This window comes from Ambystoma mexicanum, chromosome 1p (assembly GCF_040938575.1).
Source record: "Ambystoma mexicanum isolate Mex_15411 chromosome 1p, UKY_AmexF1_1, whole genome shotgun sequence".
NCBI lineage: Eukaryota > Metazoa > Chordata > Amphibia > Caudata > Ambystomatidae > Ambystoma > Ambystoma mexicanum.
This window is the reverse complement of record NC_090921.1, coordinates 752,998,984-753,026,772: the sequence shown is the minus strand read 5'-3', so window position 1 is coordinate 753,026,772 and position 27,789 is coordinate 752,998,984. Positions and strand designations below refer to the sequence as shown.

Here is a 27,789-nt window from a genome sequence, read left to right as displayed (position 1 = left end):
GCTTCAATTGCCTGGATTTCACTCTCGAGACTCGCACGTGCTTCAAAAATGGAAGTATTGGCATCTTGCTCCACTTGGGACAGCATCAACCCTGATATATCACAATCCATTATGGTGGTGTTAGTTCCTCTTTTCGAGGTGCACAACAGAGCGGACAAAAACACAGAAAAACACTGAAAAGATTAAATAAATATATAAAGGGTAGTGGGGTAAGGGGTTAAAATGGGTCAGGATGGGATTGGGGTGGCTTTAAAAGGGTGGAAAAAAGGAGCCTGGGGGCCCAAATTAAAAAATAAATAATAATCTGTGGTTTTCAGAGTTTTGTCTGTGATTAAATTTACCACTCTGTAATTGTAGTCGGTAAGATCACATAAATCCCGCAACACTAATAGGGCTGGCCATGGTTTCACTTCTAAGCAGCTATCGCTTATTTTATGCCAGCATTTAAAAAAAAAAATAAAAAAAAATGTCCACCCTTCTTGGATCCAAGTGTCCGATCCCAACAGGCTCCAAAAGTGAAAGGTAGCAAACAAGCACACAATGAAGCTGCAGTACTTTAAAAAAAAACACAAACATCTGAATGCGGCCTTCAGTCACATTCACAATAGGATTTGTCAATTTGTCATGGGCCCAGAGAGGCTACCCTAGTCCAGGCACTATCGGCGGGGTGTTAATTGCACTTACTGCTGTGCAGCCGTTATCCGGGAGCTACACTGGGGACACCAACAACTCTCTTTAGTGTCTCTTTGAAGTTACATGATGAGCCTCATGGATCTTAATTGATTACAGGCTTGCTTACCAGCTAGCTTCTCGCCCCCACAGTACCCCCGGCAATGGACGCTGGATACTGGATACCATATACTAGATAGTAGATCCACGACAAGGTCCACAATGCAGTGCTGATTCTCACATAAATCGTCTCATCTCCAAAGAAGGACAAAGCCAGAGCCATTGCAGCAAGAAACTGTTAGAGTAAAGGATCAATAGCTTGAACGCGTCAAGCTGCACTGCGTGTTACATAAACTCGCACAGCAACCGCTTCTGACACCAATGTTATATTTCTAAAAGGTGTCAGCGTTGATCTTTAGTGGGGCGACATGAGGCAGTTTCTCATCCATTTTTGTAATTGCAGGTTTCTAACATGGCTTTCAAGTTCTTTAACTGAGGACTGCAGCAGTCTCACCCTGGACTGCTAACATTATACCCTGGACTGCAGCACTCAAAACAAGGACTGCAGCGCTCAAACCCTGCACTGCAGCACTCAAACCCTGGACTGCAGCACCACATCCTGGGAATGCAGTACTCAAAACCTGGATTGCTACCACCAAACCCTAGACTGCAGCGCTCGAACCTGAGACTGCAATGCTCAAACCCTGGACTTCAGTGCTCAAACCCTGGACTGCAGCGCTCAAACCCTGGACCACATTGCTCGAACCCTGGACTGCAATGTTCAAACCGTGGACCGCAACGCTCAAACCGTGGACCGCAACAATCAAACCCTGGACCGCAATGCTCAAAACCTGGACTGCAGCGCTCAAACCCTGGACTGCACCATTCAAACCCTGGACTGCAGCACTCAAACCCTGGACTGAAGCTCTCAAATCGTGGACTGCAGCACTCCAACCTTTGATGAGTCTTCAAGAGAGTGAGTGGATAGCAGCATGTCAGGAAGATGAGGTTTACCAGTAGGTCAAACGATTGCTTCAGGGTACATGGAAAGTTGGAGAATTTGAAGGAATATAAGAGGGTTAAAGATGAGCTGAATGTGGTAGGTAATTCTGTTTGTAGGGGTCACATATGGTTTGTCCTGTGTGGTATGAGGGAGACAGTTGTGGAACTAGGTCATAAGGCTCATATGGGCATTTGCAGGACAAAGTCACTGATCAGGTTGGACTTTTGGTGGCCATGCATTGAAGAGTTAATCGAGGTGCGCATTAAGGAGTGTGAGCAATGCTGAGAAAGCAAAAAGGTATTGGAGAACAGGGTTCCTCCCATGGTGATTCCACAAGTACCCATGATGCCATGGGGACCATAGCAATGGATTTACTTGGTCCTTTGAACTTCCATGGCTCCTGTTAGGTAAGATTTTCATTTCAGTGATAATTTTTCCTGACCTGTGTCAACCCCAGGACTTTTTACTGGACTTTGTGATTATTTTTCCCGTATTCCTCGGTTAGTAGGAATTTCTTTCCTCCCTCACTAGTCTTTTACTCTTTTTATGTGTGACCTTTTTATGTCTCTCCATGGTGTATGATTGGAGTTATAGTTTCCTATAACTTTTGGGCTTAGGCTGGGTTGCCCCTTTGGGCTTCCCTGTTTAATACTCTTATTATTTTGTGGGTGAACTACGGTTCCCAAGAAGTAAAGTGGGTTTCCCATTCCCTTTACGTTTATTTTAGTGAGTCAGAACATCCAACCTTATGTGGAATGCTGGGGGATACAAGGTATCCCCTTGCTTACTTACATGGTAACATTTTTTGTTACAATTACAACTTGAATGGGTGGTGGCAGTGTAACTACTTTTATGACTTTTAGTCATTATTACGCGCAAGCTGTCAAATCAGCCTCTGTAATGCACAGGAGGGACACCATTTTGCGAGAATGGTAGGTTCCTTCTTTTCACCATTTCTCATGTTCTTGCTTCCTAGGTCTTCTTCTGCTATTCTAGGTGGGAATGGCCGCAGTTGATGTTTTGTCTTTGCCAGGAATCCTTTGTATTCCTTGCAGAGGCATCAGAGTGTCTGAGAAGGCAGGAAGCAAGGGAGGAGTCCAAAACTCTGCAGCCTTTTGTCTTTCACCTTGCCTGAAAGGAACAAGTTCCCACTTTCTGGAAATTGCAGGGACAGTTTGCAGAAGCTGTGCTGTAGTTCCTGATAAATTCTCTGATTCTGGAAGCTGCTGCCAAGTTGACCACTGAAACCAAATTGGAAGAGGAAGATGAAGAAAAGACGGGTGTAACGATTTCTATCGACTAGAGAGCCTGCTGTGTAACCGGAGCCTGTTGTAACCCTTCCCTCCAAGCAACCTGGGGGTCCCGAATGCAATGACTAGTAAGGCATCCACCCAGAAGCTCTTCCTTTCTCCTAAGGTAGTGTGTGGGCTTGGGTAATACTTACCTTAAGTCGGGTGTGCATCCTGTGAGGCTGAGTGGGTGATTCGTATGGTGGGGAGTTTGTCAATACCACTTGCCCAGGCCTAAGGCTGGAACACATGTGGGGAGCCTTCTAAGAAGTCCCTGAACACTTTTTAACTAACTCTGAAGTTAATACTTACCTGTTGAAAAAGATATCCTCTGGAACTCTGACTTTCCTGCATCTGAACCTTATGCTGACCTGCCTACAGCTGGCTCCTAGAACAATAGTGTCCCTTCTCTGCCTCTGAGAAAACTCATGCTATAGACTAGGGAAGGATTACAAAAGATAAGGCTTCTGTCTTACAAACTATGACAAATGTATTTACTTATAAATGAGTTAGTGTTGCAACTGTAGCAAATGCTAGTGCAAGTCACTACTATTTAAAGGATAGTTCCGGGACTTTTTTTTTATTGTTCCTATGGTTCGGCCATGTGTGTTTAAGCATAAATCGGTAGATCGTAGAAAACTTTCCTATGGACCTTACCCGACTTTTCGTCCATTAACGCACTCGAAAACAGCCGCCATTTTATGATAATCCTATCATTTCCCCCCATCGCCCTGGCTCACCTGCTTTTGCGGCACTAAATCAAATCCCCCGCCCCTGAGCCTGACATCAGCAGACGCGTACCGCCCATTTCCCGTTTCGTGTCAACAATCGCTGCGCCTCAGCTAATGAAGTGTCGCCATGGAAATGGCAGGACGCCTCTTTCCTCAATAAGTATAAACAGACCGTTTCACAACACACAGCAGCAGATTTTCGAATCCATTCCTCTCTCTGTGTTACTTTGAGTATTCTGTGACTCGTTTCTGTGCTCTGGTCAGCTACCTTCGTTGATTGTAGCCCGTGTGAACAGATACCAGTACCACCGCTATAAATTATTTTACTTTCTTTACCACATAATGGCTACAATAATGCCGTATATGTACGAGCCCGAGTACACCGAGGAAGAACTACTGGAAAGGCAAGCACGCGAAAACGATGGGGATTCGGACGGCAGTTGGGAGGACCAGTCAACGGATGAAGAGCCTGGACCATGTCGCATGGACGGCGTCTCCACCTGGTGCACGTGCAATCGGTGCGAGCTAATGCCAACTGAGGAGGAGAACTGCTGCTGCCGAGAAAACTCGGGATGCCTGGCCTACATTTCGGAAGGCGAGCCAAGTCCGCAATGCATCACTGAGCTGCCAGAGTTCAGGGAAGCCTGCCTCTCACGGACCGTGTTGAGGATGATGATGGTGCTTATGCACGAACTTCGCGGCACTGTTCGTCCGCGTAATCCGAGTAACGAGTAAGTATACTCTGGTTGTGATGTCAGTGATGCCACTACTATGTCATGGTCGTCTCCCACATATAAAATTACATCTACATATCATTCGAATGCATGTAAATTGGTTCCATATTGTGCATTTTCTAGATAGAATTTTTTTCAAAGCAGAATGACATTTTTTACCTGAATCGACAGTGATAAGAAAGTTTTGTCATTTTAATACAGTTTGCATCTTTCATTTTCACAGGTGGTACAGGCTGGTGGCCTATCGTTGCTTCACTTGGTGGCTTCACGGGAGGCTCGGACACCGCGTTCGGAGAGTAATACCTGCCTGTGCGGTACTTGCCATTAGACAACATTTCCCCAGCGACAGTGGACAATACCGCGGATTTTCCCTGGATGTGCTGCAACCGCAAATTTACAATGTGTAATGTTTATTATTTATGTTCAATTGAAATTAAGATCCAAAATAAAACCCAATATATATTTTAACAATGGTTGTTTTGATTTGTTCAAGCGTTGGCAATAAAAGGAAGGCCGTTGTATTTTATTGATACAAAACATGGTTATAGGTAAATATGGTTGATCATAATAAATCATCCTTTTGGTCACCGGGTACAGAGATGACCACCTCTGGCCCGTGCCGCCTTGCCACCACAGGCCAGCCTGCTGCTGACTAACTGCCTAGGCATCCAGGGTCTCCAGGGTGAACTGCACCCATATATTCTCCTGGGAGGGTGAGGTATTTATAAACTCACCCCCCTGCCTTCCATGTACTAGATCCTGCAGCCAGCCTCTTACATGCAGTTAGATGGCCTCTCCTTGGTGAGGCCCTGCGGCAAACGAGTCTTGTCTGCACGACCACCGCCCCAATCCACCCCCCGCCCTATCAAAGGCAGTTCGCACCGGGGTACTTGTGCTGGCAACTGGAGCAGTCAGGGAGCGATAAAGGCCAAGAGGTGCCAAAGACCATGTACACTTCAAAGTGGTCTACAGAGCATGGGTTGTTGTTCCCATGTCTACCTCCAGACCCCGTGTCTCCTGCCAAGCATCCCCCCTCACGCTGGACGGCCCCCTGCAATCCACATAAGTGTGTCTCCATTCACGAGTCTTCCTGTGTCTTGTCTGCACGACCACCGCCCCAATCCACCCCCCGCCCTATCAAAGGCAGTTCGCACCGGGGTACTTGTGCTGGCAACTGGAGCAGTCAGGGAGCGATAAAGGCCAAGAGGTGCCAAAGACCATGTACACTTCAAAGTGGTCTATAGAGCATGGGTTGTTGTTCCCATGTCTACCTCCAGACCCCGTGTCTCCTGCCAAGCATCCCCCCTCACGCTGGATGGCCCCCTGCAATCCACATAAGTGTGTCTCCATTCACGAGTCTTCCTGTGTCTTGTCTGCACGACCACCGCCCCAATCCACCCCCCGCCCTATGAAAGGCAGTTCGCACCGGGGTACTTGTGCTGGCAACTGGAGCAGTCAGGGAGCGATAAAGGCCAAGAGGTGCCAAAGACCATGTACACTTCAAAGTGGTCTATAGAGCATGGGTTGTTGTTCCCATGTCTACCTCCAGACCCCGTGTCTCCTGCCAAGCATCCCCCCTCACGCTGGACGGCCCCCTGCAATCCACATAATGCCACGACATATACACGTCATTCATTCACAAACACACCCCTGTTTCGAATTCTTTATAACCCACTTCATATTTCTAATGAGCACTTCTTTGCGCTTTGCTAGTCAACCCGCGATTATCAGTGCGACCGAAGAGCTTATTTTATCGTAAACCAACACCCTGTCTACTGCACACGAACATCGCTTGCCTCAAGACGAAATATTTTGGATCGAGAGCAAATAAAAATTAATTTATCTAAGACCCTGTGTACAGCAAAGGAACATCGTGTGCCTCGAAACGAACTTTTCGGAACGTGAGCAAATAAAAATGCAAATCGCTGAATATTCTCAAAACATTTGATGTCAAATAAATGTACTTTGCCAAATGTACAATCTTGCCGTTTGCTTTTAAACCACTGTTTCATATTCCGAATTGTGGCGCTGTATTGTGAGATGATCTAAGACCCTGTGTACAGCAAAGGAACATCGTGTGCCTCGAAACAAACTTTTTGGAACGTGAGCAAATAAAAATGCTAATCGCTGAATATTCTCAAAACATTTGATGTCAAATAAATGTACTTTACCAAATTTACAATCTTGCGGTTTAATTTAAAAGTACAGTTTCATATTCCCAATTGTGGCGCGCTGTGTTGTTTGAGCTCATCTGTGTTGATTTCCTGGTTCTGTGTGGAGTCGCGTAGAAGACGCCTGGGCGCGTTTGCCTACGCAGCTCAGTCACGTCACGGATAGAGGCGGGGAATATGAATGTTTTGATCAAGTCTGTTTCAGGGGCGGGGGATTTGATTTAGTGCCGCAAAAGCAGGTGAGCCAGTGCGATGCGGCAAGTGAGAGGATTATCATAAAATGGCGGATGTTTTCGAGTGCGTTAATGGACGAAAAGTCGGGTAAGGTCCATAGGAAAGTTTTCTACGATCTACCGATTTATGCTTAAAAACACATGGCCGAACCATAGGAACAATAAAAAAAAAGTCCCGGAACTATCCTTTAAGGGTGTCCGGTCAAAGGATCGAATACAAAGGGTTGAATGGTCAAAGGATCGAAAACCAAAGGATCGAATTTTTTTTTAAATTATATATTTTTTGGGGGGTTTTCGTTTAGTGAAAAAAAGTGTTTTTACCACAAAAACAGGGGTTGGGGGGACCCCCCCAAAAAAAAAAAAATGTAAAAAAAAAAAATCAAAAAATGTGATCCTTTGGTTTTCGGTCCTTTGGTGTCGATCCTTTGACCATTCAACCCTTTGGTTGTCGATCCTTTGACCTACAACCCTATTTAAGCAGTGGAACTGTCATTACTGTCAGTGTATTGTAACAATTGTGGGTGTGAGCCACTACTATCGAAGCAGTCACCTGTACAAATGATATAAGTTGTTTACATACTTAGAATAGTGTTCCACCTTCTAAAAAGTAATACGTGTTGGTACTGTTTAATTATTCTTAACTGAATGAGTGTAAAAATTTACCAATAGGGTTTACCTACCTTGAATAACAGATTGTCATTCTTAAAGTGTACCCCATGGGGATTTGCTTTCCCTGATCTACTTTATACAGATCTAAAAAAGTCTGGATGTTAATACTTGTCTTTGAGTTGCCTATAGCCCCTCTTAAAAGTATATGGGTCTGTACTTACCTTGAATAACTGCTGCTCTTCTAAACTTTTAACACTGGGTTGTGCTTTCCCAGAATTGCTTGAGTGCTATTCTAAAATAAATAAATGAGTTTCCTGAAGTTCTTACTTACCTTACCTTAGAAACTGTATTGTACACTTCTGAAAAGTATACTGGGTACAACTAGCTATTAGGTAGTGGATAGTTATGCACCAGTCGGTCAATTACTTACCTTATTTATGTATTCATTTATTTTGGCATTTGTAGAGCGCACCTAACCCTGAGGCATCTGGGCACCTGGAAACCGGGAACCTTGAACTAGATTGGGCCTCATTACGAGTGGGCTGGTCCGGTAACAACGGTGCCGGTAAGCATGCCAGCACCGTTGTTACCAGACTGGCACACTCCAAGTGCTGTGAGCGGCTGCCGTCCTGCCTGCCAGGACTGGCAGGTGGAACGGCAGCCGCTTGCAAACTTTCACAGAGGCACTGACACCGTTATTTACGGTGCCAGTACCTCTGTGTTCCCTATTCCCGTTTGAGTCCTACTGGACTCAAACGGGAATGGGGATACCATTTATCCGGGCGCCTGACTTCCCGGACCAGTGGGATTAGAATCCCCCACTGTTACCGGCAAGCCAGGTGCCGGAAAAATTCACGAGTTCGGCAGTAGCCTGCCGGTTTTACCGGCACGGCTACCGCTGGACTCGTAATGAGGCAGATTGTGTCTTTCTTAAACTGTAGTTGGGTTTTGCTTTCCCTGAATTGCTTAGTGCATTCTAAAATAGTTAGTGAGTAATCATACTTATCATTGAGTAGCTTACAGCCCTTCCAGAAAGTATATGAGTTGCTTTACTAGCTCTGAACTGTGTTCTGAAAAGTAATGTTGCAAGGTGTATACTTGTAACAGGGGTGGTCTATTAAGTGACTTGTGTAACTGAGTGTCACTGCATGACTGACAGGGTCTACTACCCTTGAATCACAAACGGGTATTCTAGATGTATATCTAAGCTGGCTTTACTCCCCAAGAATAGCTGAATGCCATACTGAATGTGTTATAGGTTTGCCTGACCTTGAACTGCTGATTGCTTTTCTTAATGAGGTTATACTTTGGTTTGCATACCACAAGTATTTGGTTGTCCTTTATAATTGTGTCTACATGAAATGTTATAGTACTTACTTATACCAAGATTTATCTTGGCCTACTTGTATTAAAATAAACCCTTTATTTTTAAGATAGATAGTGTTTCAGTATTTCTTTGGACCGTAAGTATGCTACAATTTCTTTGTACCAGGCCACAGCCCTCTCTCCCGCCTAAGATAAGCCTGGCTGCTCCGTCCATTCTACCTACACTCTCAGATGGTACAGTCTTATACTAAGGGTGGTGTTTCTGTACTGCCTCAGGTATGGTTTTATGAAGCCCTAAAGTGGGGTTTAGAAAAACTGTCCCTAAAAGCTCCAGGGACAGTTATGTGGTGGTTGCCATGGACTTTCTTTCCAAGTGGCCTGAAGTGGGCGTCCTCAAGGAAATTGCGTCCAAGAATGGGATTACATTTCTGGAGAATGTGCTATGGAGGGAAGGCTGTCTAGCTAAATTATTAGTGACAATGGGCTGCAATTTGTATCTAATGAATTTTTGTCTTGGATAAATGAGAATGGGGTGTTGCGTAAAAGAACGGCACTGTACCATCCCGAAAGTAATGGGTGTGTTCAGCATTTTAATAGGACAGTCATGGATGGTGTTAGGATATCGGTTCAGAATAACAGAGATTGGCAGAGGGATAAAGAGTCTTTCAGTACAGGGTGACTCCCCATCCCTCCAGTGTTGTCTCCCTGTTTGAACACATGAGCGATCGCAAACCAGATACGTTACTAACTCCAGGTTGTTTGAATCGCCCAGGATGGTTGACCCTGATATCAGACGGGTAAGAAATAGGATGAAGAGTGTGGTGAGGCATCCAGGCGTTGGTATGGTACCAAGCACAGGTGCAAGTCCACAGGGATGCTGGCTGGTGATTGTGTCAAAATAAAGCTTCCCAGAAGGAGCAGGACATGTGAGTTCAAATATCCGGGACTCAAAATGGTGCTGAAGGATTATGGGAATTCTGTATGCCTGGCAAGAGGTGAGTTCTGGAACAAAGGGAGAATTGTGATGGTTGGTTGTGGGAAAGTTGAGCATGTGACCAATTCCTTTCTCTTCTTTGCTAATATCTCGGTTCAGTTATTTTGTTGTAAGAGAGCCAAAGGATTATTGATTTTATATTATATTTATTTCATACACTGGTTGTTTTCCATTCTTCTTCGGTTTTACTTCTTTTTCCTCATTGCCCTGGCCACCTCTTTTTTAAGTTATTTGTGGTGATCCAAAGGGAAGGAGGTGTGTTATATATTGTAATGCTTAACGGAACATTGAGTGTGCCTTACGCTTACTGCATCATAATGTTTAGGGAGGAACCTAGTGATGTTCGGTTAAGATCTAGAAGGGGAGAGTCAGTTGATCCAGAAGTGAGAGGATGAAGGACATTACTGTAGTCACTATGTGTTAACTGTTGTAATGTGTCTTGCTAGCTGAGTGGATGACATCACTGCTAAATGGAATGTAGTGATGTCAGTGTGAGTGGAGAGTCGGTGTGTTGTGATCTGAAGGGGGATTCTATGCTTGGCAGTTGGAGGTACGCTGACTTGGAAAGGACACGCCAATGTTTTGTCCCTGGCATTGAACTACAATAAATCTACTTAATAACTTACCTGCTGGCTCGGGTGTTCATCAGCTTCCAAGTTATTACACTGGCGACGAGGATGGGATCCTGTCGAGGAGGGGACAGTCCAGAAACGGGAAAACATTGCCCTCCTGTGAATTCATGTCCATTTGCCAAGTTGACTGCAAGTTGGAGCCCAAGGTGTTTTTATTGGGCTGTCTAAGATTCTTCAGCAGGCCGGGCGGTGCTGAAGGTGGAGCTGGGTCGGCACTCAGGTCGGGGTGCTGTGTTGTTTTACCCTGTTGCTCCAGAAGCTGCCTTGCCCAGTGACCAGGTGGTGCTGGGAAGTGTTGTGGGCAGCTGTTCGGCACACATATCGGTGTGCAGTGCTGGCCAAGTGCTTCACCCCTGGGGGGGGGGAGTCTCTGATCCCCAGTGGCCAGCTGATGTCTTGGGGAGCCGGGCGACACACAGGTCGGTGTGTGGTCATGTAAGGAGCACCTGCCGTGATAACCCAGTTTGCCGGGTGGTGCTTTGGGTTGGCAGCGTGTGCTCCGGTAACAGTCCTGTCGCCACCTCTGAATCCTGTGACCTGGCGCAGCTGTGGGAGTCGGCACACTGGTCGGTGTGCGGAGAGTCCAGGTGGTGATTGTATTCATTCTTTTGGCTGTTGGGGCCCCGTTCTGGGAAGCGCTGCTAGCAGACTCCATTTCATAGGGCGACCAGGGTTACGGAGAATTGTGCTTATAGTGCACATAGCTGTTTCAGCCAGCTGATTGCTTGTCCGGGAGGGCATTATGGGCCGCGAAGTGTGTCCAAGGGGAGCGTGCCAGGGAGGAGTTGTTCCGTGGCCGTAGATTACGAAGGATCCATGACCATCCATGCGCGGCAGAGCTGTTGCCTTGCCGGCAGCTGAAGTGAAATGATGACGTTGGCTTCCATTGGACATTCGTTCCAGCACGGGAGGCTGGAACGCGTACGCTTGGTTGACTGGAGCGCTGAACGCTCACCAAGTGTGACGTTACCCTGGATGTGACGTTACCCTGGACTGTGCGTGGCGTGCATTCCAGTGTGGGTGGGGGAAACGCGAGGAAGTATTTTGTCACGTCGGGTGTACGCAGTGTGAGGAAAGTGCCTCTGTTATGCCTGATCTTGCCGGAAGAGATGCGCATCGTTGTGAAAACGGCAACGGAGAGAAGTTCAGGGTTGCCATGGCAAGGGTGTGTGCGGACAACCATGTGGACTGTGAAGTCGTGTCAGAGGGACGCAGTGATTTGGATCTGTTCCACTGTAGTTCCATCAGGCTGGGCGCAACAGAGGATTCGCCTGTAGCCTGCGACCTGTGTTGTTTTGCTGCAAGGACCTTGACGGAGTTAGGTCCGATGGCGCAGCAGCATGGTGCGAGGAGGAGGACGTTCTGTTCATGGAGAGCATTAGTGACTAGTGAGATTAAAATGTTTTAATATTACTGGTTGTGTACTGTGTGCGTGTGCATGGGCCCGTGTGAGTGAATGATGCACGTGCTGTATGTTGTGTATCGGTGTCTGGAGGTTAGTTCTTGCGTGATTTTGTATTCTAGTGCAGTGGCTGTGCGAGTGGGATTTTGTTGTGTATAGGTGCATTAATATGCCTGAATTGCAGTGTATTTTTATAAATAACAATTTTTCTTTTAGGTGGACTGAACATTTAGGGTTCGGACTTGTGGGTGGGGTCACTCACATGTTGTTATCAGTAGTCATGTCTTTATTAATGTGCTTAAGGCCTAACAATGTTTTCTTTACAGGATGGGTTTCATTTGGCTTTGGATGGACTCGTCGGTGGGGGTGCCCGCGGGTGATTATGGTTTATCGGGCAGCCATTTCTACCCAAAGGTGCTTTAAGACATTTATCATCCTAATTGTTCAGTTATGTTATGTCTAATCTTTGGTAGCACTGAATATGCATGTGGAAGTCAGTGTATCTTTTAGCATATATGCATATGGTGTGTGGAGGTGTATATGGAGAGTGGAGGTGACTCCATCCGTGCTGTGTGTGTATGTGAGCTGTGCTATTGTTACAGTGTGCCTCTGTTTGGGGTTTCCAATAGCAACATGCAAGGTGGGGCCATTGGGTAGGTCCCATGTTGGTGATGAGTCCTGCTGTTTTGCAGGTGGTTGGACCAGGGGTCCAAGGTGAGTAGAGTTGTGTCCTACGTTCGCGCAGGGGACTGGACCTGGGGTCCATGGTATGTGGTAGGTGTGCTGTGGGTGGCAGTAGGCTGGACCTGGGGTCCAAGGTGTGTACTAGGTGTGCTGCGGGTGGCAGCAGGCTGGGCCTGGGGTCCAGGGTATGGAGTGGTGTACTGCGCTCTGCAGTAGGCTGGACCAGGGGTCCGTTTGGTTGGTGTGTATCTGGTTTAGGTGGTTGGTCCTGGTTGTGTTCCGCATTCTTGCGGATTGTGTTCTCTATGGTTCAGGGTTTTGTGGTGTGTGGTACCCTTAGGGGTGCTGTGGTCAACTGTTCTACGTTGTTGTGCTTGTTGTTGCTCTGGATGAGCTGTGTGGTTTGTTCCCGGGGGCGGCAGCCCTGGTGTCCTAGGGGGCAGACTAGGACGGAAGGAGGTTTGTGCACTAACGGATGTGGATTGTTAGGTAGTTTTTCATGTGAGGACACTGGCTCGTGGCAGGACCTAGGTTCCAAGGGGCAGCTTGGAACAGGTGGAGGTGCGTAGTTTTTTATTGTTGTGTCTCAAAGGTTGTTTGGTTCTGTTCATGGAAGGAGTGAGCCCTTTTTACACTGCGTGTTCCTCCCTGTTTTGTTATAAAGGGAGGAGTGGAAGTGGTGTTTAGTTGTGGTGTTGATTTGGGTGTAGGACTTGCTGTAAGGGTTTGGTTGACACGGGGTGTCATGTTGCCTAACGTGTTGGCACAGTTGTTAGTATTCTGGGGGTGCCATTTAGGTTTTATTGGGTTCATATTCCTTTGGTGGAGCACTTTCCGGTTTCCTTGATCTTCCTTGGAGTGTCCGGGGGTTTGGTGTTCTCTGGGGGCAGTTTCTTGTCGCCAGTGGTGTTACTAGTTGGTGCATTGCCTGCTGGCCACACGTACATGTAGGGGTTTTTGTCTGGTGGTGGTTTTGGTGTGAACTTTCTCTGTTTCCAACAAAGTAAAGGAGGGAGAAGTGTTGTAATGTGTCTTGCTAGCTGAGTGGATGACATCACTGCTAAATGGAATGTAGTGATGTCAGTGTGAGTGGAGTGTTGGTGTGTTGTGATCTGAAGGGGGATTCTATGCTTGGCAGTTGGAGGTATGCTGACTTGGAAAGGACATGCCAATGTTTTGTCCCTGGCATTGAACTACAATAAATCTACTTAATAACTTACCTGCTGGCTCGGGTGTTCATCAGCTTCCAAGTTATTACATTAACCTTTCAATGCTAATAAAGCATTTACATTAACTGCGAGATTCTGCATCCTTTTTATAGACTCCAACACTCAAACCTGGACTCCAGCACTCAGACCCTTGTCTCCAGCACTCAGACCCTGGAGTCTAGCACTCAGACCCTGGACTCCAGCACTCAGACCCTGGACTCCAGCACTCAGACCCTGGACTCCAGCACTTAGACCCTGGACTCCAGCATTCAAATGCTGGACTCCAGCACCAAATCCTAGGAATGCAGCACGCAAACCCTGGACTGCAGCACTCAAACCAAGGACTGCAGCATTCAAGCCCTGGACTGCAGCACTCAAACCAAGGACTGCAGCACTCAAACCAAGGACTGCAGCACTCAGACCCTGGACTCTACCACTCAGACCCTGGGCTCTACCACTCAAACCATGGACTGCAGCACTCAGACCCTGGGCTCTACCACTCAAACCAAGGACTGCAGCACTCAGAACCTGGACTCCAGCACTCAGACCCTGGACTCCAGCACTCAGACCCTGGACTCCAGCACTCAGACCCTGGACTCCAGCACCAAATCCTAGGAATGCAGCACGCAAACCCTGGGCTGCTACCACCAGACCCTGGACTGAAGCACTCAAACCAAGGAAGGACTGCAGCACTCACACCCTTGACTCCAGAACTCACACCCAGGACTGCAGCACTCAGACCCTGGACTCCAGCACTCAGGCCCTGGACTCCAGCACTCAGGCCCTGGACTCCAGCACTCAGACCCTGGACTCCAGCACTCAGACCCTGGACTCCAGCACTCAGACCCTGGACTCCAGCACTCAGACCCTGGACTCCAGCACTCAGACCCTGGATTCCAGCATTCAAACGCTGGACACCATTACTAAATCCTAGGAATGCAGCAAACAAACCCTGGGCTGCTACTACCAGTCCCTGGACTGCAGCATTCAAGCCCTGGACTGAAGCACTCAAACCATGGACTGCAGCACTCACACCCTTGACTCCAGAACTCACACCCAGGACTGCAGCACTCAGACCCTGGACTCCAGCACTCAGGCCCTGGACTCCAGCACTCAGGCCCTGGACTCCAGCACTCAGACCCTGGACTCCAGCACTCAGACCCTGGACTCCAGCACTCAGACCCTGGACTCCAGCACTCAGACCCTGGATTCCAGCATTCAAACGCTGGACACCATTACTAAATCCTAGGAATGCAGCAAACAAACCCTGGGCTGCTACTACCAGTCCCTGGACTGCAGCATTCAAGCCCTGGACTGAAGCACTCAAACCATGGACTGCAGCACTCAGACCCTGGGCTCTACCACTCAAACCATGGACTGCAGCACTCAAACCAAGGACTGCAGCACTCCGACACTGGACTCCAGCACTCAGACCCTGGACTCCAGCACTCAGACCCTGGACTCCAGCACTCAGACCCTGGACTCCAGCACTCAGACCCTGGACTCCAGCATTCAGACCCGGGACTGCAGCATTCAGACCCTGGACTCCAGCATTCAGACCCTGGACTCCAGCACCAAATCCTAGGAATGCAGCACGCAAACCCTGGGCTGCTACCACCAGACCCTGGACTGAAGCACTCAAACCAAGGAAGGACTGCAGCACTCACACCCTTGACTCCAGAACTCACACCCGGGACTGCAGCACTCAGACCCTGGACTCCAGCACTCAGACCCTGGACTCCAGCACTCAGACCCTGGACTCCAGCACTCAGACCCTGGACTCCAGCACTCAGACCCTGGATTCCAGCATTCAAACGCTGGACACCATTACTAAATCCTAGGAATGCAGCAAACAAACCCGGGGCTGCTACTACCAGTCCCTGGACTGCAGCATTCAAGCCCTGGACTGAAGCACTCAAACCATGTACTGCAGCACTGAAACCAAGTACTGCAGCACTGAAACCAAGGACTGCAGCACTCAAACCAAGGACTGCAGCACTCACACCCTGGACTCCAGCACTCACACCCTGGATTCCAGCACTCACACCCTGGACTCCAGAACTCACATCCTGGACTGCATCACTCACACCCTGGACTGCAGCACTCACACCCTGGACTGCAGCACTAACTCGTAGGAATGCAGAACACAAACCATGGGCTGCAAACCACCAGTCCCTGGACTGCAGGATTCAACCCCTGGACTGCAACACTAAATCCTAGGAATGCAACACTCAACTCTGGACTGCTACCACCATACCCTGGACTTCAGCACTCAAACCTAAAATTGCACCGCTCAAACCATAGACTGTAGAACTCCAACCTGGGACTGCAGCACTCAAACCCAGGACTGCAGCACTCCAACCTAGGACTGCAGCACTCCAACCTAGGACTGCAGCACTCCAACCTAGGACTGCCGCACTCAAACCCGGAACTGCTGCACTCAAACCCGGAACTGCTGCACTCCGGCCCGGGACTGCAGCACTCCGGCCCGGGACTGCAGCACTCCGGCCCGGGACTGCAGCACTCCGGCCCTGCCCGGGACTGCAGCACTCAAACCTGGGACTGCAACACTACATCCTAGTAATGCAGCACTCAATACCAGGACTGTAGCACTATAAGAAAGGACGTACGCATCCCAATTTCTAGTCCTTTACACCTAAAGCCTGGACAGCAAGAATGTAAAGTGAAACAGCACCCCTCTAACCCAGTAGCACAGCATTAAAGTCTAAGGCTGAGTCACTCTATTCTGGGACAACAGCACTCGAACCTAGAGACTGCAGTATTCAGTTCAACAGCACTCTTATCATTTAGCACTCTCTAGCGTGGCTACCTCTTTTACCATTTCCTATGGTAAGGGTTCATAAAAAGTGCCATTATAAAGTTATATTGCATATAGTTTATCCGCTTTTGCAACGGCACATGCAGTCTAATAAAATAGTGGTGTGGAATGTTTCCCAGAGCTATGCCAGTGGTTACGATGAATTCATAACCTACCACTCATTACATTTTTTGGGTTATCAAATAAAGATATTCTCAAGAGATACTACCTTTCTGGTTTATAAATCCCCAGTGTTCCCAAGATTAGGAGAATGAAAGCTTTCAGATGGCCAATGCCATGGTTATGGGACCCTTGGGGCCCTTCTAAAGGGCCTATTTCCCAGCCAACTGAAACATCCCAGAGTAAGCTCTAATGAAGATTGGCAGTAGTACTGCTTACTGCATGCAGAAACATAAATAACATTTGGCACCTAGTCTCCAGCGCTGTGTTTTCTCTCACTCTCCTATTACCCCTCTTTATCTATCTTGACTGATTTGGAATTCTTTTACGGATGTTGGCATCGTCACCTCCCCCCACCAGAAGCCACGGTGACCAACCACAACCCTTCAGTGCGCCCCCCGCCCCCGCTGTTTTATCACCATACCACATCCATGATCTGCATCAGGCTGAGGGTGAAGTGCACGGTTAGCGGGTGGGTATCGTTGGCCACAGGTCTCTCCAGGGCGTTGTAGTCTTTCATTAGTTCCTTCAGCAGCGTCCTCTGGTAGACTCCTTGGTGGGATTCTGGAACAGAAGAGAGAAAAGTGGGTGAGGCACTGGCAGGGAGGCTGCAGGAAAGCGCTGTGAAGGTGGCATGGATCCATGCTGGTCTATGTGGTGAAAAAGTCACTTCCTCATTAAAAGGTTATGGTAAAAGTAAGCGTGCAGATGCTTAGTGGGGCACTCTATGGCAGGAGCATCCTTCTACAAAGTCAGCATCTTGCCCAACCAACAACAAACAGGCAATGCTGAGCTTTGCGTCTTTTAGTCTTATAGAACTCTAAAGGCTGTAACTCTCAAGGGAAACCAGTCTCAATGTCCACTACTGGATCTTGTGTCTTGTTGAACTTGGGTCCTGCATCTCGAATTATACCTACCTCTATTTACTATTAATTCCATTTACCTTGTATCTCGTAACCTGAAATTCGACTTGTAGACTTTAGATTGGATTTATATATTACAATTATTACAAATCATTTGCAAAAGGCACATTTTTCTCTAAGCTTAAGGAGAAGAGGAAAGTACAAACGGTAGAGTAAGAGAAGAACACAAAAGACGTCGGAGTACAGAGGTGGGAAAGGGAGAGTACTTAACAGGAGCGAAGAAATCTGAAGATGGAGGAGGAGAGGAAAACCAATGAATCCAGGAGAAGGCACAGAAAGTGAAGAATAGAGAATTCTACAGCAGAGGAGAAGAGTAGAAGGGAGGAGAGAGGGCCTAGGAGAGTGAGGAAGGTGGAACGAGAATGAGAAAGAAAGGGACTAGATTACCGGAGGTAGAGAAGAGGAGGACAGGTCATGTGAATAGCTTCTTAGGTGGAAGAGAAAAGGAACCCAGACCCGGGAGGAATGGGAGTCTGAAGTTCCCTGGATGTACAGGACAAGTGACCGTCATTTAGCAAGATCATTTCTGACTACCAGTTGTCTGAGAGAGTGGAAGGGAGAACAAGCTTGGGATGGACAGTGAGGATGTTAGACAATAAATAGCTTGAGAGTGAATTCTGAGACCTAGTGACCAGTTCCCAGGCAGAGGTGACCACTGGTTCAGTGAGGAGGAAAGTGGGAAGGGCTTCCGTTATAGGATCAGGCTCCTGTGGCTGCACTGTGATACCTAGTCATGAACCCCCTCCTCACCCGTTTTAACCCCTTACCCCGCGCCCCCACACACATATATATTTACAAACATTTGAATTTATTTTTATTTTCTCGTTATAAATGTTTAGACATTGCTGCAGCGGAAAACATGACGTAGCAAGAGCGGCCGTGACGGAAAGATGTAAGCCGGACTTGTAATAAAACCAATCAAGCTAACTCGGAGACAGACCAGGGCTGCAAAGTCAGGAGACACTGGAAAAACAGCTTTCTGTCAAGAATAAAGAGGAGTCTATTGGCCTGGGATCAAGGATGCTACTTTGAGGAATAATTGCAAGGCCCTAGAGGATTCAAAAGGATAAGCCATGTATGTAAAACAGATTTCTCTTAGATTAAGCAAAGAGGAAAACATCTGCAACAGCCAAGTAATGGACAATTAAAGATGCAAAAAGCCTATACAAGGTGGAGTGAACAGGTCTCTAGAGGCCGAGAGGAGTAGTGACACTCAGTACAATTAAATCAAATAGCAGTAAATAAAAGTTTCAGATGGACAAAATTGTGGTCTCCTCAAACGTGATTTAGAAGTTGAAAACAAGGATATTCATTAAGCACTAGACAAAGATAATGGTGTACCTACACTCCCTTAAAAGTCCCAGAATAAAGAACAGACTGCAAGGTCAACTACAAAGGAGAAGCCTTGGCTTAGGGCTGGACCGATGAGAGATGATGGACTAATTGGGAAAGTGGGGAGTAGTCTAACGTTACTCTCAGCACCTGGGGTCCAGTTTGCTTAGGTGCTGCTAACAAGCCTAAAGTCCACGGTTGGGAAAGCATGCCAACCAATCAGAGGGTCTATGTAGCAACATGCTATACAATGTTGCAAAGACCAACCCGCTGCCATTTTTCCACTATAATCAAGTGTTATACATATTTAGAGGTGGCTTGAGGCCTACCTAACAGATAAGGGGCAGCCAATGGTGTCATTAACACTTATAAATACTATAGTTGTATATGTTCCCTTAACCAATCTAATCCCTCCTTTCGATAGGTTTCACAGTTTGCCACATAGGATGATGTCATAGCTGACGTACATTTAGGTATAAAACCTTTGCATGATTAAAATTGGATGTGAGTGTGTGGACTACAGCTTGCTGTTCGCCAGATTGCCCTTCTTTATCCTACGCTGATAATAAAGCAGTACTGCCATATTCTTTGAGTCTGTCCAGTTATTTGGGACCGAAACTGTTATTGGTAATTCCATCCAGCACATGAGATGCTTCAAGGTGCCAGAGCACATTTGTATAGCCTTCTGCGGGCGACAAAGGATAGCACCCATATTGGGGTGGTGCAGAAGGAATCCCTGCACCCTCCTTTCTCAGCACTTCCTCTGCAATTTTAACATAGTGGGCCTTTGCATCCTTCTCATACATTCTCCACAATTCTAAAATACTTAAACGTTTCTCTAACTTCGATCCCTTGTGCCTGGTAACTAAGAAGGTATATAGGTTTTCCAACATTTCCTTATCATAGGTCCCCTCATTAGGTTGAGATTTAATCATTTTACCCTTAGTTTCCCACAACCATTCTCGATGGTATTTTAAAATATTTACCTTATACACAGGAAGTACCTGACACAAGGGGTTCAATGGAGTCTCCATACTCACAAACAGTCTAATTCTAACAATGTTATTCCAAGAATCAACAATCTAAACCCGGAAGCCGAACAAGCAACACAACATTTCAAACCAAGGAACCCCTTTTTTCTCATTCCTAATTTCTTCAAGCTTTTCCACAATCACTCACCTTCTTCACTTTCACCATCATCACCTCACATAGCTATTCACTTATAATTATACTTCCCACCCTTATACAAAAGACAGAATATTATTTAAAAAAACATAACCCTGGCAAAAATCCTCCTTACTTCTCCATCTGTTCATCATCTCTTTTACAACATTTTCGACCACAATACTATCTTTTTCTGACTACGGAAAGATATCCTTCACTACTTCGACTAACCAAGAAAAGAAGATAACAAACTAGGTAAATATATCTGATCTGTGGGGCAAGGGTTCCAACCGCACATACAGACAAAATGAAGGTTGCCTATGGGTGGATTTACCATAAAGATGCCACCTCACCCTTAAGTGAGGATTTCAGCCAAACAGACAAGCAAACCGAAGGGTTTCAGGGCACACCCCAAAAAGGACATACAGTTAGGATGCCACCTCACCCTTCTTAAAATAACAAACTAAGTAAAAATATATGGAAAAAAGACGTACAACACAAAACAGTTCATTAATTCTTCCAAAACACTCACCCTTTAAACCCACCTAACCTCGTTTGACTCCACACATACACACCTATTTTACCTTTAACAGAAAACCCCAAATCAAAGAGAAAACGCCTCTTTTTCCTCCTTTTACCCTCTTGCTCTACACGCCAAAATGCACTCACGTAAAGTGGTCTGCGAAACGCTCCAAAGTGGTGCCCCTTCAATTTTACCTTGCACAGCTGGACCACGGCACCACACCTTCAGGGAGCAGCCAGGCCTTTAACCAATATGTCACCTGTAGACCTCTCATTTTTTGTGTGAAAGACATGTTGAGGAGAGAGAATTGATGAGGGTTCGGTTTTCTGCGCTGGGTGTGGCTGAGCTGAGTGGGAAGGCTTTGCTGGGAGGTGACGGGGAGAGAGGCAGGAGGAGGAACAGTGTGATGTTGGATTTTGTGAGGCAGACTGGGCGGTGGGAGGAGTTGTGAGTTCATGGGAGATAAATATTGATTGGTGGGTCTGGTGCACATCATCCTTGAGGATGGGGAAGCGCCTGCGTGGGTCCGCCCACGCATCGGATAATTAAGAAGAAGACCTCTCATTTTGTCATGCTCAAAAGACTGGTGGCCTCAGGGAAGCACCACAACCTATTTGTGTGGATAGGAATCCCCCAGCATCTCGGAAAGCCTGGAGATCACACCAGGGTCAACAAATGTGTGGGTGGACCTCTGATCTCCGTACCCAAAATAGGCCCACCTCTTAAGAAGTGAGTGCATGTTTGTCTGTAAAGCAAGTTTGTTGTACAAACACCCGGGAGGGGCTAGCTGACTCTGTAGAGTCAAACTAACCTGAGTCTTCCCGAACCATACAAAGATTTCACATTATATATATTATTGCGACGGTTAAAACACTCCCGCATACTTAGTTACAGAGTCATCCCCCCAAATATGGTCAACCCTATACAAAGAAATCTAATCCCCCTCAGTTCCAATGCTCTCATTGGATACATGTATTTAACCACCATCCCCTTTTGACATATATTTGCATTATCTCATATTTATAGCACCCCCCTTTTTGAGATTTTTCTGTAGTAGGTCATTACATAATCGCATGGATACATATTCGCACAACTATCCTAATTTATTACAAGTTCCATCTGGCTAGGGACCTCTAACCCCGGTCATGATGCACATGGCTTTGTCAAGGATACTTCAACAATATGAGGAGAGAGAGAAACAAACACGTTCCCTTTGAACTAGTGATAAGCATCTTATCCGGCCAGACTTGGTGGTGTTCTCATTTCATACTAATCTCTAATTACTACAATTTCAGCATTCATGGCCCCTGGCCACATCCTGCTCATTCCGGAGAACCTGATTGATACCCATAAACCATTTGTCCACTCTGCCCTTAAGCACCCTGGGCACCGGGTCTATTACCCGAACCCAAACTGACCCTTCCAGGTGGCCCGGACTTCCCTGGACTAAATAACAACTCCCATGAACTTAAAAATATTACATCTCCTCTCCACAATAGCACCAAGTCATACATTCTTTGCCAGGCCACATCTGATCAGTTTGATCTTATTGCAGCTGTCTGAATACAGTAAGCTGTCTTCCCCCAGCTTTCAACCTTGATCAACCAGCTTCCTGGTGTGGTAGCCAAGGCAGGCCCCTTCCCAAGGGTCACCTTGGCCTCTGCTTCAGCTTGCAGCAATAATGAGATTATACACCGGACTGATGGGTAAATCAAGCTTCTTGTATTAGATAGAAAGTAAATACCATACAGAGAAATTATCAGCTGATAAGCAGGAAAATACAGAAGGACAAGCTCTGAAGGAACAGCCCTTAGAGCGCAGGTTATATAGCATATCATAAGCAATCATTAATATATTAAAGCATTTTCGTAATGGTGGGTGGAACTTGGCATGACATTGTAGACATTTGGCCATAACTGTCACTATTTGTGGCCTTGTGACAAAGCCTTGCAGGTACATTGTGCTGTAATATGGATATGTGACATTCACAGAAACCCTACTGTTATCTACCATATATGGTGCTAATGCTACACTTTTAGAAAGCAAACGGAAGAGATGGGGCCTCATTACACGTTGCTCGCTAAAAATCGCAAATTACCGGCATGGTGCCCTTAACGTGTCCGCCCTCGCATACCATTACGAGTATGCGGACACGAGCATCGCGCCATGCCGGTAATGCCCCAACTGCTATGCCGCTAAATTCCCCCAATAGTCCCTTACCGGCTTCGACGACAGTGCAGATAGCACCTCCGCCTTGACGCAGCATGCAAATAGCGAGCGGTGACCGTTAAATAGCGGAACCGGAAACAGCGTCATCGCACAGGAACGGGAAAGAGCACGGTGGCCATCTTTAAAAACACAATCCATTGCCATCCTCTGCCCTCTGGACCTGTTTGTAGGACTTTGCTGTTGGAAAATATCTGGAACACCCTTACCATGCCCAAGGCTCTCAAAAAAACAACTGACCGCCAGCGGAAAGAAAAGTTTTCGACTGAGGAGCTACTAATGCTGACACAGACCCTATCTGAAAATGCTGCAGTGGTCTTTGCAAACGACATGCGGCGGGAGACACTCCTCCAAAAAAAGCAATCTGGGAGGAGGTGGCACTGAAAGTAAGTGCTGTGGGCACCAGCACCCGCAATGTACGTGAGTGCCGGAAAAGATGGGATGACCTTAGACTCCGAGGTCAGAATGAACTTGGCAGAAAATCACAACATTGCCACAGCCGGTGGATCGGGGTCGCCAATCAAAATAAAAGAATGGGGGGAGACATGTGCCAACCTCATAGGAGTTGAATGCATCGAGGGAGTCGGGAGGATGGAGCATGGCGTGGCAGGCACTTCAGATGTAGGTAAGTGTACCAATGAAAGCATGCAATGTGAATCTACTGGTCCCCGCAAATGTCAGCCCAAAATCACCTCATGGATGGCCAAACAGCCACACATGCATCCCACCCTGCCCATGTCAGTGCCAGACCCAAACACACACACACATCAACAGAGCCAAGTGCCACACACAACACTGCATGGATGAGCTACTGAACTGACACATCACCTGCATCCTTCACAATGAAGTCCAAATGCCCACAACTGCATTGATGATGTATTCTGCATTAATTACATCGAACCATAACCAATGCCATCCCCCTTCATGTCCCCGACAGGGTCACACACAGACAGAGGCGATGGTGGGAATGCATCCCAGGCACCCCCTGCGCAGAAGAAAAAAAGGCCACAGCCCACAGAGGACACCCCCACAACATCCAGGGGAAAAGGCACAAGGCTCCATTTGCAGAGTCTCAAACATTGGTCGAGCGCCACTCCCAAGGCCACAGCAAAGCCAACTGCCCCACCTCCAGAGGTCCACTCACCACCATCGATCACAGCCACCGAGGGACCACCATCAGCTGCAGCCAGTTCGGCAGGAGAGGCAGCAGCCACTGCTCCATTATCTGATGTGGAGGACCCAACAGAATTCGACCTCGGCATGCACACCCCAAGCCCCCCTGAAATCCCCTAGCCATCACCACCACACACACCTGGCTCCAACGTCACTGGTGATGAGACCATGGGAGCTTTCAGTAGCCCCCCGGTGCCTCCATCTGTTCACCTGCCTGCACCACAATGCACACCAGCCACACCACCAGAGCCTGACACTGCCCATGACCTGGCCAGCATCAACCAGCGGCAAAAGGGTCTCACTGTGCTGGTTAGGCAGCACGTGGAGGAGGCTGCCCGTCTCAGGGAGGAGATTGCAGAGACATCCAGGCAGTCCAGGGAGGGGATGGAGGCATGCACAGACGGGCTGTGTGGGGAGCTCATCCGAGTTCGGGAGGTCCTCAGACGTATTGCGGATGCTATGGACCGCCAATTCCCACCACCACCACCTGGACAGTCTGCCCCTTCTTCGTCCGCCAGTTCGCAGCAGTCAAACCCACCCCGACGCTCCGCACGCACCACCAGGCGCAGCTCTAGGCAGCCTCCCAATGCTGGTTTTGGCAATGACCAATAGGGAGTTAATGTTCATGCTTCCGCGTGCATGCCTGGACGCATACATTGTGGAAGACACATGAGGGACTGTTGTGGGGGGTGGAGGGGGGAAGGGAGTGATGGGACTGTTGTGGGGGTTGTGGGGGAAGGGTGGTGGGATGTTTGGGGACATTCACATTTTCCTGTTTAAGTTCATTAATACACTGGTGTTTGAGCAAAACACAGGCCTGGACTCCTTCATTGTGTATGTGTACTTTATTGACGCCAGGGTCCATTGTGAGCACACAAACAGACACCAGTGCATTACTAGCCATATCCAGGTGACAGTACGAGAACATGTTACTCAGAATATTTGGTTGATCAGATGCTGTCTCACAGCACGTCCCTCCTGGCCATCCCCTCTTGCATGACCTGCATCCCCTTCACCTCCATCCTCATCACCATCATCATCCTCATCAGGTGCCTCCATTTCAACATCAGGGGGCAGTGGCACATTCCGTCTGATACACATATTGTGCAGCATGACACATGCCATGGTGATCTTGGCCACCTTGTCATGGCCATACAAGAGAGCGCCACCAGACCTGCTAATGCACCTAAACCGTGACTTCAAAAGTCCAAAAGTCTGCTCGGTCACGATGCGGGTACGGGTGTGTGCCCGATTGTATTCCTCTTCGTGCCTGTTCTGTGGGTTCCGTACAGGTGTGAGGAGCCACCTCTTCAGGGGATAGCTAGCATCACCTATATGGGGGAAGGAATGGGGTCCTGTTACTGTTCACCTCAAGTGTGGCCTGTTCATTTCACAAACATTGACTTGGCATTGTGATTCAAGTACACAATCAACAGCATACATGCAAATGGTCTGTGTAACTGCAATGTGCAAAGGTGGGCTCAATCCTGCAAGTAGACATGCCCCATTAATGCCTCCAACAGTAATTGACATGTCCTGTGTGAGGCCAGGTCTTAGGTGTCCCTGTCCCCAGGCAGATCTGGTACCACACTGGTGGTGTACTGCCCTTCCAACATTGACGTGCCATGCTGAGAGGCATCACTTCAATGGTGCTATGGGTTCGTGGTGCATTGCTATGGCTAGGGGGTATCCCTTAGCATGCATTGAAGGGCACATTGCATTATTGATGTCGTGCTGGACGAATTCAGCATGACTATTTTGACGGCCTGGATGACATTTGTGTATTTTGCGGCGTGGAATGTTGTGCAGTGTGGATGTGGTTTGATGTTTGATGTTTCTAAACTTTTATAGTCATCTGTGTTGTGTAGCATATACTTGCATGTCTGTTCATCTCAAGTACGTTGCGGCCCTCCCAGATGGACATTGGCTTACATCTGTATGAGCATTTGGACGACGGACTACAGGCTACACCCAGTTGGAGTATCTATCTATCCCCCCCATGCACACCCAGTTGGAGTATCTATCTCTCCCCCCACCCCACAAGCACACTGCCATGTGCTTGGCCTGCTACTCACCAAGTAGCCACGAACGTTGTCCCGTTTGTCGCTCCATGTAGCGGGGGATAGTTGAGTTCCGCAGGACCATGGAATCATGGGTTGATCCGGGAAATCTGGCACAGCAATGTGTGATTATCTTGTTGGCGTCACATACCATTTGGACATTGATGGAGTGGAATTGCTTCCTGTTTCGGTACACTACTTCATTGTGATGTGGGACGACCAATTCCACATGTGTACAGTCGATGGCCCCGATGCAACTTGGGATGCCTGCCAGTGAATAGAAACCGACTTTGGTGTTTGCAATCTCCTGGGCAGTCCGTGGCATGTATATGTGTTCGGGTGCATGCTTCAGGAGGGCATCGAGTACCTGGTTCAGTGTGCATGAGAATACTGGTTGGGAGATGCCATGCATCTGCCCCACTGTATGCTGGTAGGTGCCTGTGGCCAGGAAGTGGAGCACAGTCACCACCTTCAGTAGAGGGGGGGTGGCAGTTCTGATGTCTATGAGGCTCACAATGTCGTGGTGTATCATGTCCACGATGCTCGTGATGGTATCCCAGTCCAGACGGTACAGGGTGTGTATCTGCTCAGGTGTTAGGTTCAATGGACTGGCTCTGATCCTGGGAATTGGTGGGTGCCTCTGTGGTATGATTAGGTGCCGTGGTGGTGCTTGCTGTGCCTGTCTTGCCCTCCTCCTCCTCCTCCTCCTGCGTCTCCTCTGTGCTGCCTGTTGTTGTTGCAGCTGCGCTGCAATCAGGTCCTCCAGGCCATGTAATGCTGCTAGTATTGGAACCATCTTGGTGTGGGAAGGGGTGTGGTGTGCTCCTTTTGAGCAGCCACAGTCGCCATTGCCTCCACCTGTGCTGATTGTGGCCACCTGTGGCAGGTGGTAACACTGCACAGTTCTTTTAACGGCTGGTTCGCGATGGCGGTATTAGCGCCATGCCGGTAAGGGGTTTTGGGTGCTTTTCCATGCCGCTATTGGCACGTCTGCCTGGCTTGTGATGATGTGCTAATAGCGGCATGGCGTAAATTACAGACGCGAGGGTCACGCGCCCGCGGACTGGCCGCTATTCGTGGCACCGTACTTAGCGGTGCCGCAAATAGCGGTGAGCAGGGTCATAATTTGGATGGGGATTTAGCGTTACCGGTATTCCATTACCGGTAACGTTAAATCCCTACCGCCTACCGTGTAATAAGGCCCATGGTCTGAAGTGTCCCATTGCCGTTTTACGGCCTCATTGGGGGTGTCTTCCTTAATCAGAGGTGCCTCTATTTCAAGTGGCAGCAGCTTGGCCTCGGCGGGAAAGTGAGACCCCTGTTTAGCAAAGCATGACATAAGACAATGAATAAGACAAACTATCATTGCAAAGGCGACAATTATAACAAAAATTATTGAAATACCATTCACAATCGAAGATCCAAGTGAACCAAAAGGATTTGAATTCAGGTTAATAGTGAGCCAGCATAACCTTTGTTTATTTCATGTAAGGTGCTACCAACCCCTTAGAGGTGTTTTATGACATTCTCTACCTGGTAGGAATTATCTGGAACCCAGGTGCAGCATTCTTGTCCTATAATTTTACAGGTGCCCCCTTGGGCAGCTAGTAAATATTCAAACGCCATTCTTTTCTGGAGGACCATAGTTTTGAGTGCAACTTATTTGCTTTTAAGTATCTGTATTCCATTTGTGTTGTTGGCTACT

The 27,789-nt window shown here is 47.7% G+C and overlaps 1 protein-coding gene across 2 annotated transcripts in view; it reads right to left on the bottom strand.

Annotated features, from left to right (window-relative positions):
* Positions 1 to 27,789, bottom strand: part of LOC138580207 (neuronal acetylcholine receptor subunit alpha-7-like) — a 233,929-nt gene that overhangs the window by 143,001 nt on the left and 63,139 nt on the right. For both annotated transcript variants that reach the window (XM_069650564.1, XM_069650570.1), the window contains one exon: positions 17,108 to 17,247. In XM_069650564.1, the coding sequence (XP_069506665.1) occupies positions 17,108 to 17,247 (140 nt within the window). The remainder of the gene's footprint in view (positions 1 to 17,107; positions 17,248 to 27,789) is intronic.